General features: G+C 40.4%; 1 protein-coding gene across 1 annotated transcript; it reads left to right on the top strand.

Moving 5' to 3' along the window:
* The first annotated feature begins 1,856 nt into the window (after positions 1 to 1,856).
* On the top strand, positions 1,857 to 8,943 carry nop16 (NOP16 nucleolar protein homolog (yeast)). The gene is made up of 5 exons (XM_070917827.1): positions 1,857 to 2,020; positions 3,469 to 3,577; positions 4,835 to 4,904; positions 6,525 to 6,631; positions 8,500 to 8,943. Exons 1-5 carry the CDS (start codon positions 1,914 to 1,916, stop codon positions 8,641 to 8,643), a joined length of 537 nt encoding a protein of 178 aa, XP_070773928.1. The 5' UTR covers positions 1,857 to 1,913; the 3' UTR covers positions 8,644 to 8,943.
* The last annotated feature ends 3,145 nt before the right edge of the window (positions 8,944 to 12,088 follow it).

Genomic DNA, 12,088 nt, shown 5'->3' with positions numbered 1-12,088 from the left:
CTTGGAAATAGTAGTTTTCAAACATTTTTCTGGAGCTTTTACCGGAGATGACTGAGACTTTTAACTGTGAACTGTGGTTGAAAGCTCCTAAATAAGCTAGTAAGTTGATCTCTATCATGTTTTAATTAATTAATTTTTAATTGCTGCTATGTTTGTGTCATTGTTGTATTTATTTGTTGTGTTTAATGAGTTAATAGAGGGTATAGTCCTTCCCAAAATCTCAGTCATTCCCTCAGCAAAATGCTAAAAAAAAACAATGGCAGCCTATTATAGACCTAGCCTGCTAGCATGGCTAAAATGGGCTATCATTGCTGGATACAGCTTTGAAATAGCCAAAACATGCTAGCTTTTTGCTATTGCTATTTCAAATCATCTTAATATACCCACCATTTTATGTTGTGGTATTATTATTTATTATTATTTATAATTTATGGTATTTTACGATCTTCATGTTTTAAGACTTCCCAAGAGGTTCCACAGTTATGAGTTTGGCAGTAAACCTCATGTTTGATTCACTTCTTCTCTGTACCTGATTGATCAAGTGCTAATTATCCAGCCAATAAAAATATTCCCAACCACTTAATTTGTGTTTCACGATGACATAGGTCACAATATTTAAATCACTATGAATGAAATCCAATTCTTCATGAGGGCCAAAGAGGCTGTGGTGTCCCTGGATGTATCAATCAAAATTAATGCACTGTTACAAATCCAGCAATCAATAGATTTCTGACTCCAGAGATGCTGCTCTTTATGGCTCATCTCTCTCTCTCTCTGCAGAAAGTGGATTTCCCTGCACAGATCAATGAAAACGCCGTGGTGCATTAAAGGTGCATTAAGAAAGACTCTCTCTGTTGTGTTGTGCAGAATGACGACAGCTGCTCATGTCAGGCAGAGGGGTTGATAGAGTTATTGATTAGTATCTGCAGTGATCGCTTCTCCTGGATTTGCCTTTCAAAACTCACTCTCTGGACCAAACTTCCACTTGGAGACAATCCTCATCCTGCCTCAGAGTCTTCAGCTGACCTGAACAGTTCAGAGCTACAAAGGCTAAAAGACATATAATAAGGACAATTTAGTACGTCAAGCGCAGATAATTATGAAAATTCAAAGGACCCAAACGGGCTTCAGAGACCTCTGGAGCCCTCTTCAACGGAAGAGCATTTCATTCTGGTGTTTGAGAGTCGTAGAGGAGTAAAGGTTTGATGGATACAGGCCCTGGTGTTCATTTGACCCTGCTGCTGTCTGTCTGAATTACGCGAGTCTGCAGCTTGTGAGATATTGTTTTAACCAGACTGACATCTAGAGGATAAAAGCAGCAGCTGCAGCTGTTTCCAAGCATTAACTCGGCATCTCAGGAGTCACCTGATGGACAGGGAGAGCCAAAGTAATGAATTCTCAGGATAACTTGTGTATTTTTGCTTCTGTCTGATTGATCAAATAAATAATTGTTTGCTGTAGTACTGCTTCATGCCATTGACTTTGAGCCATCTTCCAAAAAACATTTTAAGGCTGAGATGATCGATCGCATATCAGAATCAGAATCAGAAACTGTTTATTGCCAAGTAACATACATTACAAGGAATTTGCCGTGGTCTGAAGATGCTATTGTTTTGACAACAAATATGTGGAATATAAATAGAATATATAATGTAGAATATATATATTTGTTATCATATATATTTATATTTGTATTGATGTATTGGTGACTGCTGTCAGCTTATCAGTTTTTTATTTTTAAATTAAAAAAAAACTCGAAACTGAGAGGTCAAAGGTTAAAAGAGGCGCGGCCTGTAGTCACATGACCGGAACAAAACAAACGTTTGCTTCCTGTTGCTGCACGTTGCGTCCTCATCACCATCAACAACCAGCAAACCTCCGCTGTGCCGTGAAAACACAGAAAAACCACAAACATGCCGAAAGCCAAGAAGTCAGGCAAGAGAAAGACGTTTGATTACAACCAGGACCGGAAGAAGATGAAGAAAAAGTTCATCAAGAAATACAACCCAAGGATAGAGGAGTAAGTGTGGGACGGAGCGGCACGTTAGCATGTTAGCTAACGTTAGCTAACCGGGCATGTTGACACCATGTGAGAAGCGTTTACACGAGCCTGTTTGTAGTTGAGCTTTTATACAGTGGTGGAAGGAGTACTCCGATGCTTTACTTAAGTAAAAGTAGAAATACCATAGTCTTAAAATACTAGTTCAAAGTGTTACCTGTTATAGAAAAGCGTTATCAGCAAACTGTACTTAAAGTATCCAAAGGAAATGTACTCCTGTTATTATAAAATATTCTATTCTGTCTTTATCGCTACTGAATGTAATGTTGTAGTTAATCAACATGGAGCTAATTTTAGATGGTTTGTATACTTTTGGGTATGCTAGTAATATAATACTCCATAATAACAAACATATATGTTTTTATGTAAAAGGCAACTTGTCACTTTGAGTGTCAAATAAATGCAGTGAAGTAAAAAGCACAATATTCCTCTCTGAAATCTAGTGGAGTAGAAGTATAAAGTAGCATGGAAATGTAAAGTACAAGTATGTCAAAATGTGTACTTAAGTGCAGTACTAAATGTACTTTGTTACTTTCCTCATCATCTTAAACACGAGTAGAAGTTAATGAAGTTTCTCTACAGTTGGGTGAAGCTATATAAGGCAACAAGGGCTGCTAATGTTAACAAGTATTGTCATGATCGTTTCATCTGAAGATTATTCTCTCAGTTAATCAGTTCTATAAAAGGTGAAATAATGACTAATTAATGGCTGCAGCTCTGAAGGTAACACCTGCTCAATATAACTAAATACACCAGAAATACAACTGAGTGCACTTTAACAGCACGTTGTATTACAGTAGCAGTAAACTGTAAAGGTGTTCCTGATATTGTGTCCACCCCCTGTATGTTCCTCAGGTTAGTCAAGACTTTGGGAAGGTTTTTTAACTTGAAAACATCATTAGGTCATATTTAAGAAGTTAAATCCTGCAGAGTTTTTCATCATTTGAGCAGCTCTTTGCAGAACAGAAACCTTTCATGTAATACTTTGCTGGTATTTTGTGAAGCTGTTCCTCAGGTTTGTCAGAATATTCAGGAAAGAAAGTTTTGCTGTAAATTCTTAAAGTACTCGTGAATAGAGCCCTTTAATTTGACACCTTGAAAGGTAGTTTAAATTTGTATAATTTCCTCCCGGGGATCAATAAAGCATTTCTGATTCTGATAAATGTATGCAAACAGAAAAAAGGAAGAAAACGGATCTCTTTATTTGCCCTGATTGAGTTGACTCGAGTGCTGTTGGATTTAGATGTTAAACTACAGAACAGTACCTTGCTCATAAATTTAGTAGGACAACAGAAAAAAAGATCTTTTCTGCTTTACTGGACCTTCAGATTTGCTCTGTCCTGCTCCTGCAGAAGTTCTGGTGCGTGTTGGTTGATTTCATTGTGTGTCTAACCCGTCCTCCTCCTCAGTCCACAGATTCGAAACGCTTGGGACGACAAGAAGTCCATGGTCAGGAACCTGCAGGAGATGGGTCTGTCCTTTGATCCAAACCGCACCGTGCCAATAAAGAAAACCAGCGTAAGTAACTGCTGCGGTTCTGTTAGAAGGTCCTTGTAGTGTTACGCCCCACACAGGATTCCTCTAAGCAGCGCTACACAGTCAGACCTGCTGTAGTGTCTTAAATCCAGATTCTGAATATTCAGAGAAGGGCTGGACAACATCACCTGAAATCAGTTAAATTCATCAGTGCACAAGAGTCTCTGTCCTGACAGTGGAGCTCTTATTAATTCTTTGGACTGAAAAATGAACAAAAAAAATTAGTTTAAGTCTCTGGCTATTATTTGTTTTACATATTCAGTAGGTAAGAAAACTTCTCGTTATTTGTATGAAGGAATTAATTTATCAAACGCATCAACGTGACAGAATTTAGGACAATTCTAGTCTTGATGGCAGTTTCAGTAAATTTTAGATGAATTGCTCGGCCCTACTGTCATTCTAACTGTGTGCAGGTTAGATTGTCCCCGTCTGTAATCTCCTGAGAGTCGGCTACATCTGCAGCAGATAAGCTGTGTATTTTTGTGATGTATTTCTCTGTTGCCCTCTGATCAATGCACTCGATCAGTAGCTGAATGATTGTGTTGCTTAATACTTCCTCTGCAGCTATTGCATTTAGATTTACCTCCACTTTAGACAGTTTGGCAAGTTGATAAAACAGCAGATTTTTACTATTTAAATAGAAAATATTAGATGTATCCAACAGGTCAGGATTTTAAAAACGTGTTCATGTCCTGTAGTTTTAGTTTGTGCCAGAAGGGGGCAGCAGAGCGTTGGTTATCATGATCACCTGAAACCAGAAGAAATGCCTTTAAAACAAACGCCTACTTCATTTGTAAAACTGTTATTTGAAACAAACCTGGATACAACTCGTTTCTTGACTCTTTGAAAATACGGATGCTCTTCATTCTTTGATGCTTTACTAACGGTTTTCTGTTGCTCTTTGGTCGCTCTGAGCTGCCGTAACAGCTTCACCCTGAGGTTAATTAAAGTTAATCTTGTCCTCTCTGCTGCAGCTTGTTTTCCAGCCGCCTCACACAGTGTTTCATTTTACTATCTTCTGACAGCAAGAGACCCATAAATGATTAATTTGTGCCTCCTCTGGGCTCAGGAGCGAGGACCGTTCAACTCTATTGTAATGAAACGACATCGCTGATGAAAAACCCCACATTTCATACTTGTCAGGCCACATTAGAGAAGAAGATGGATGATCTCTGGAAAACAAACACTGGCTCGCGTCGTCTGTCGTTCTTCATGATGTGTTTTTGTTCACACTTGTAGCTCCTTGGTGGTGAAGGGAGAGAGACCAAAGCTCCCGTCAACATCGTGACCAAGCCCTACGTTCTCAGCCGTAAGTCATGCATGTGAAGTGGTGTGTTCTGTCTTTTATTCTCAAGGTTTTGTTCATTTGTTTTGCACAACAGGTCTGCGGCCAGGCGGGACCTGGCTAAAGCAAACCTTGGTGGTGTAGCAACTACATGCACTTCAATTGAACGATAAGTTAATACAGTCACCAGACACCCAGATAGAAAACAGCCCTGTATGGAAGGATTTTACACCTCACAGCCACAATCAGTTTATCTTCTGCTGTGATGTAGTCAAGTAAAGGGTCGAGTATGTCCCATTCACGTTAGAATACACCTAATCTACCAGAAAATGTTCATTTGCACGTATTTGATCGGCCAACGCAGTGCTTTGTCTGATGAGGTTGCATTTTGTTGTGGCAAACGTTAAGCCAGCATCAACTTTTCTGCTCAGTGTCTGCCGTGTGAACACAGTGGTGTCTCCTGAATTAAATGAGGTGGTTGAGTTTTTTCCATGAGAAGATGAAAACCACCAACGTGTCCGTCCGTCTCTCAATACTTCCTGTCTGTGGCTCTCAGCTTCCTTCCTACTGGAGACAGACAGCAGTTTCATTAAAAGCTTCAGTAATTCCCTAAAACAGATAGACACTGTGCTTTTTAGCAGGCGCCACACAAACAGGAAGAAACTGCGCTAGTAACTGTTTTCAGTGGCGGATTATTCCATATTTGGTCTTCAACCTTTTTGGATGTGGGGGCCGGCAAGCGCTCAGAGCGCAGAGGTTTGGGTGACTGTGACCAGACTTAGTCTACTTTAACAGATCATCTCCAGACATTTTAAAACATATAAAAAGCATTTGAGTAACATTTTCTGTCTGGAATGTGTTGGTCCCTTCTCAGTTTGTGACCTGGAGGTTTCACGTTTCCACATCACACTTGTGAATGTGTGAATTTCAGAGATTGAAGATGAGCACAGAGAAACTTTCCACCTTCAGCAGATGACTGTGAAGATACATCACTCAAACAAGTGAAGCAACAACAATAAAATCACAGTCAAGACGACAAGTTAAAATTAGGTTCATTCATTTAATTCTACTTCAGAAGTCAGCAGATGATGACTCTTCTTCATTTTGTAATTATTAACAGCACATTTTCCTAAAAGCTGTGATTCCATTGAAGTTAATTTCTTTCATGAAAACTAGTTTTGTTTGTCACAACTCTATTTAGCCGCCTTTTAAATGAGGCAGTTTCTCACCACTTCTAAGGGTCTTTTCATTTCCTTCTGTTTGTCACTAAATGTGATTGCAGCCTAATTAGACCCATTTGAATGAAAGCAGAGCTTCACTTTTACATCATGTTTTTGTTATTGTGCACAGAAGCTCAGAGGAGCCGGCCTTCAGCTGCAGCTGCTCTGACTTTTTATTCCTCCAGTAACACCAGTGGTGGTTTTAACGCTCTGTTGAATATTTCATACTGCAAAGACTGGCTGAGATGGTTTACATATTTAGTTTTACTCTTTATATTTATAGTCTTGTCTTCTCACCAAAATAAACAGAACAATTAAAAGAAAAAACATCAAATGAATCATTAAAAGCTAGAAAAATGTAATGAGCCTTTCTGCCTCACTGAAGCCTCTAAGATGTGTTTACATTCTCATTTGTGTCGAGCAGAGCTGGAGGAGGAGGCCAGCCGCCCAGAGAAAGACTCCAAGACATTGTCCTCCGACCTGATCGAGTACACGCAGTACATGATCCGAGAACACAAAGACGACTACAAGGTAAGACCAGGAACCGAAGCCTGAACGTGTTGCCACGATAACATATCTAACCAGTCCTGGAGTCCGCCAGAACGAAGAGCGAACAGGCTTATTTCTCACGTGCCGTTTGCCTTTTAAAGCTCGCATTGGGCTCAAACATTCGCTCATCAGTGGCATTTAGAGTGGCTTTATTTTGCAGAGATGAGCAAAAGCTGCTGTTCCTCTCCTTTGCTCATTAGCAGCATCCACCACCGAGCTACAGAGGTGAAGGGACGGGCAGATCCTGAAGGTCCGTTACCCGTCTCGGGAACGGCAATCTGTACAGTTTACACTCTCGCCAGTAATCATTAACTCCAGAGCGTTTAACTACACCCATGTCCTGCAGTGTCAGATCAGTCCACAGGTCGGAAGACGTCTGTGTTTTGAACTACTGTCTGTCTGTTGTCTCCACTGGCTGAACTAAGTTTATATGTCTGGGAACTGAAAAGTTTCTCTGATGGTGCGTTCAAGGACGCTCTGACATGTGAGACACAATGGCTGGCTGCCAATACGCTTTCTTTGTACCGTCCTTGGTTGCTGCGGAGGAAACTTTGTCGGTGGAATGTTTTTATCTCGTGTGCACCCGATGAGAACAGTTTGCTTTCCTTGAAAAGTTTTGAACGGAGCTTCACACAGCTGAAGGACAAATAAGGTTTCAGCTCCATGATATTGCCTAATAGCTGCTGACTTCTGTTTTTCTAACTTTAGATTGAATGGACACACCAGTGCACGCTACACACTACTGGTGTGTTCTTAGTTTTCATTGCTCAGAGCGGTGAGTGGCAGAAGTTTAAATGACTTTTTATCACAAAAGTGTCTCATTCAAATGCATTTTCAACAGTTTCTTTAAATGGGACTGAGTCATGACTGGGAGCGCTGCCAAGTCAGAATCACTCAATAACAGAGGATGTTGTGAGCGTGTTTTTCCTGCAATAAAATATCCTTCAATAGGAAATATTCTATCCTTGACTTTAGACTTTGAAAAGCTGAGTCTGAAATGTCTCATCTTTTGGTTGTTGACATGATGAACGCTGATAATTCCAGATGTGATTTATGTTATTAACATTTTATGCTACCATGCCAATGTTAGCGTGCTAATATGCTGAAGAGTATTGTTTAGGCATGTTACCATGGGAACTACACACCTGCTAAACGTTGCGTTTGTTTATATATTTATCTTCAGTTGTATTTAAATGATCTCCCTCTGTTAGCACGTAGTTTATCTCTCTGTAGCAGTTCTGGCGGTCAGATTATCACTTTACTGCTGTGTTTTTGTGTTTTTTAACCTTATATTCTTGTGTATTGGTGGTTTCTATGAGTTATTTAAGCTACTAGTTGCCTACATTTCCCTCTTTGTCTGTAGGCATGTTAACATGCTAACCTTCACTTTTGGAGTTAGTAAATTGTTTGCATAGTCCCTTTATTACACTGTCAGTTGATTCAGGTCCCAGACTGTGAGAAAGAATCTGAGACAAGTTACGTAACTCTCATTTGATGTTGTAACTTGAAAAGTGTTGCAGAGATTGAGCGTGTGAGCGTGATGCTGCCAGTTTACACAGATATACTGATCAACACGGAAGCTAATTTATAGATAATAAACCTTTTTGGCACCACCCTCAGGACATGTTACATGTTTTGCAGTGATAAATATAATGACGGTGTCATTATTTTTGTTTTCTGGTGTGTAATTACAACCTCACTATAGTTTTCTAATCTTGTTTAAACTTGTGGTTCATAAATACCAGACTTGACAGTTTAGCACATTTAAAACTTGTAAAAAACTCTGTTTGCAGTAACGGTCCAAAACAAGGGGTAACAAACCGACCGTCTTGTCTTTATTGTCCCTGCAGGCGATGGCCAGAGATGAGAAGAACTATTACCAGGACACACCCAAACAGATCAAGAGGAAAATCGACGAGTACAAGCGCTGCCACCCGGAGCACTACGCCGCCTTCATCAGCTCACTGGCTGCTCCTCAGCCGATGGACCAGTAGACGGATTTTCAACCCTGTTCTGGACTTTATATCGTTCTCTGTATCCGGATGAGACGGACCTCATTCTGGAGAGACAGTGACAGGAAGTGTCCAGGAGCATTGAGGGACGAGCTTCTGTGTCTCGGGAAGGACCTTTCAGGACAGTTCTCCGGTTACGTCCCTCCCTGGCAAGATTTCCTGTTTTTATTTTTTCCATTTTGGAATATTGTCCTGATCTCACTGTGTGTTCTGTGGTATGAATGTCAAACGTGATGAACTCAGATGTAATTTTAACGTATCATTTAAACACTTTAAAGCTCATTTGGCAGATGTGTTTTTATTTCTACACACACACACACACACACACACACACACACACACACACACACACACAGGCGAGCTCTCTGATGTTTCCCATGTTGTCCTGATCCTCATGTAATCACAGATCTTCAGTTAAAGCATCAAATGCTGATGATGTTGATGTCTGGAAGGAGTCTCACTGCAGCATCATGTTTTGAACTCCACCCATCTGCACTGGAGATGCATGCAGTTAAAACGCATTTATAACACCAACTGACCCAGTTTGGTGTTAGAATAACATGGTTTAGGTCGCAGCTCATTAAGAGGCTTGTTTTACCTCCATTGAAACATGTTAACGACCCTTTCAACAATAGTTAAAACATAATTTAATCTAAAATCTAAATTCAAGCAGATACGAATGAGGCTTTATTACATATTTATTGTCGTAGCTAAGTGGTTTTGGTGTCCAGCATCTGGACATTGAGTCAAGTTTATGTAAAAATGTGCTAATGTGGGATGTTCTTGAATTATAGAATTGAATTAAGTCCAGTGTGTTTTGGAGGATCCAAGAGTTATAATGGAGGTCGACTCAATCAGCGGAGACAGAAGTGAAGATAAACATGATGCCGCCGGGGTGAGAGAGAGAGAAAATGAACCATGACGAACACTAAAGAAAGCTTTGAGTCGAGCTTTAGTAAATACATGATCACCATGATGACTTGTAAACAAGAACTGTTTCATGAGATTCTCTGAAGAGAGGATGTGCGACGGATTGTCTCTTCCTTCAGCAAAAGACATGCAGGTTTACAGGATCAGTCTGGTCTTTTTCAGTGTTTTTCACAAATCCCATGGAAGGACCAAAGCCAGCACCGCGTCGGTCCCTGTCTGTCCGTTTGTTTTAAAATGTCTCAGTGTTTCTTGTTGCGGTACAAAATGTGCAGCGGCTCGTTGAACCCTGTTGCCCTCGATCGAGCTTCTGTGAGCATTTTGGTGGCAGTAAACAAGCAACTGTAGTGTATTCAAGGCTTCCAGTTGAACCTGCCACTTGTTAGAAATGTAAATGTCTAAAACACTTGAACCTATCAAACACATTTTGCCCAGTTTAATCTAAGCTCCACTGGATACAAAGGAATATGCAAAACAATTCATTTTGTCTCCTTGAAATCCTCATGCTCCATCAAACTACAACATATCCCACAGTCCTTAGGCAATGACACGCTGCCATAGCTTCATGGGGAGGGGGGGGGGCTGCAGTTGTTGAATAATAACTCAAAAGAAGGTTTTATCTTTATTTAATGTAAATATGTTCCAGCCCCCGTTAATATCCTCGATTTTTGCTTAATTCAGCTTGAACAGATGTGTTTTTTTGCTGGAATATCCCCCTGATGTTAACAGCAGCAGCATCTGGAACACTGTGGTTGCACTGATGGCTCGGGGGAGAAAACAGTGTGAAGTAAACAACAGAGGCTAGTTTGACAGGTAGATAGAAACATACATCACATCTAGTGGAGCATCCAATTTAAATGTCAGCAGTAAAGCTGATGGAGGCAGATTAAGTAATAGAAAAGAAGTACATATAGTTTCTCGCTATCTATTATTATTCTGTACAGTGTGTTCTCTGAAAATACATTAAACACTGAAATGAATACAACTTTTATAACATTTTATAGACAAAAACCTTCAAGCTTTTATAAGCTTTCCCTCTGAATTATTTCAGCTGTTGTGCAGCACCACTGTCAGAGTAAAAGTGATGTGTTTTCCTCAAGGATGTTCATTTTTATAGACTGTTGAGTGTTCCACCTGTGTTGTGTCCGAGTCATACCCTCACCCCCACCTTTTTTCTTCTAAGTAACACTTCAAACTCAGTTGATATGTTCAAACTAAGTTCAGCGAATAAGGACAGGAAGTGCGTTAAACCGACCTCTTCTCCAAAAATGTCTCAGAACAGCCTGTCCATATACATTGTGTTAAACTGACGTCTGGTAGGCACAGATACGAGGCTTGGCTTTTGCATCTGCCTGACACCCTACAAAGTGAGAAACCTCACACTTGCTAAACAAGGAAGATGAGGTTTATGATCTTAATGTGATGAAGCGATGTGTTTCTCAGAAAATAACTGTTTTGTACTTTGTACACTCCAACCAAAGTCCTGTGTTGCTCCTCTCTGAGATCATCTAGGTAGCCCCCCCTCAGGTAAGAAGACTCCTCTCCTTGAGATATGCTGACAGTAGATAAAAATTTGGCTTTGATTAATGAATTCTAAGAAAGCTGCTGTGTATATATTATGATGTTTAACATGGAAGGACATGTTGAATAGGTTCAACTCAGTTGTCTGATGTTTTGCTGCTGCTGTGGATAGTTTGGTGGTTACTGTTGAAGTTTCTAAATAGTTGGGACACAGGGAGGGATTTCCTAAATTTATCTCTAAATTGTGAATTAGGGATTTGGGCATTTGAGGCGGCCCAGTGTGAAACCAGGTGAGTGTCCGCCACCCTTCACTGTGGACCTCCCCCGGTATTGATCTTTTCCTTCAGGGGACTTACTGGGGTACCATCAATCTTCAAACACCTATCACACACAGATATTCCTGCTAATATGCGGTCGTTGGCACATAGTCAACTATATAGGCCATATTGTAATGATATTCCGGGAACGTAACCAGGCTCCCTCAGCAGGCTAAGGCGGTCTTGCGTGTAGATTTTGGGAGTCCGTTCGAAAACCTAAAGATTAGGTCGTAGAACAGCCGTCACTCAATGTGATATCCGCGTTGGGTGGGGGTATCGGTTGTAACACCTAAGAACCTCTTCAAGACAGAACATTTTCTTTTGATAAAGTATCCAATTTAAATGACATTTAACACTGAAACCTGCGCTAGAACCACAGCTGGGAACAAAACAGGGACAAAGACTTGTAGATGCTACTTTGTGTATTCAGTCAGTGAGTTATTTTGAATACAAGAATGCATCTTTTCAACCAGCTGCTCTGCTGTTACTTCCTGAAGCCTTATTATGCACATGCGTACATGTAAAAGACTGATTAGAAACCTGGTTACCATATACAGGGCCAAGAAATCAATGTTCTCCAGGAGAAATCCACCTGTGGAAGTCAGGTTTCTCTACTTCCCTGCCCTGAGCGCAGAAACCAGTGTTCACATTTACATGACATT

This window comes from Enoplosus armatus, chromosome 13, assembly GCF_043641665.1.
Source record: "Enoplosus armatus isolate fEnoArm2 chromosome 13, fEnoArm2.hap1, whole genome shotgun sequence".
Taxonomy (NCBI): domain Eukaryota; kingdom Metazoa; phylum Chordata; class Actinopteri; order Centrarchiformes; family Enoplosidae; genus Enoplosus; species Enoplosus armatus.
The sequence above is the reverse complement of the archived record's forward strand: the minus strand, read 5'-3'. Positions and strand labels throughout refer to the sequence as shown.

Coding starts and splice junctions, on each gene's coding strand:
- nop16 (XM_070917827.1), top strand. CDS start 1,914: ATGCCGAAAGCCAAGAAGTCAGGCAAGAGAAAGACGTTTGATTACAAC. Junction 3,578..4,834: donor TGCCAATAAAGAAAACCAGC/GTAAGTAACTGC, acceptor TCACACTTGTAG/CTCCTTGGTGGTGAAGGGAG. Junction 4,905..6,524: donor CAAGCCCTACGTTCTCAGCC/GTAAGTCATGCA, acceptor TGTGTCGAGCAG/AGCTGGAGGAGGAGGCCAGC.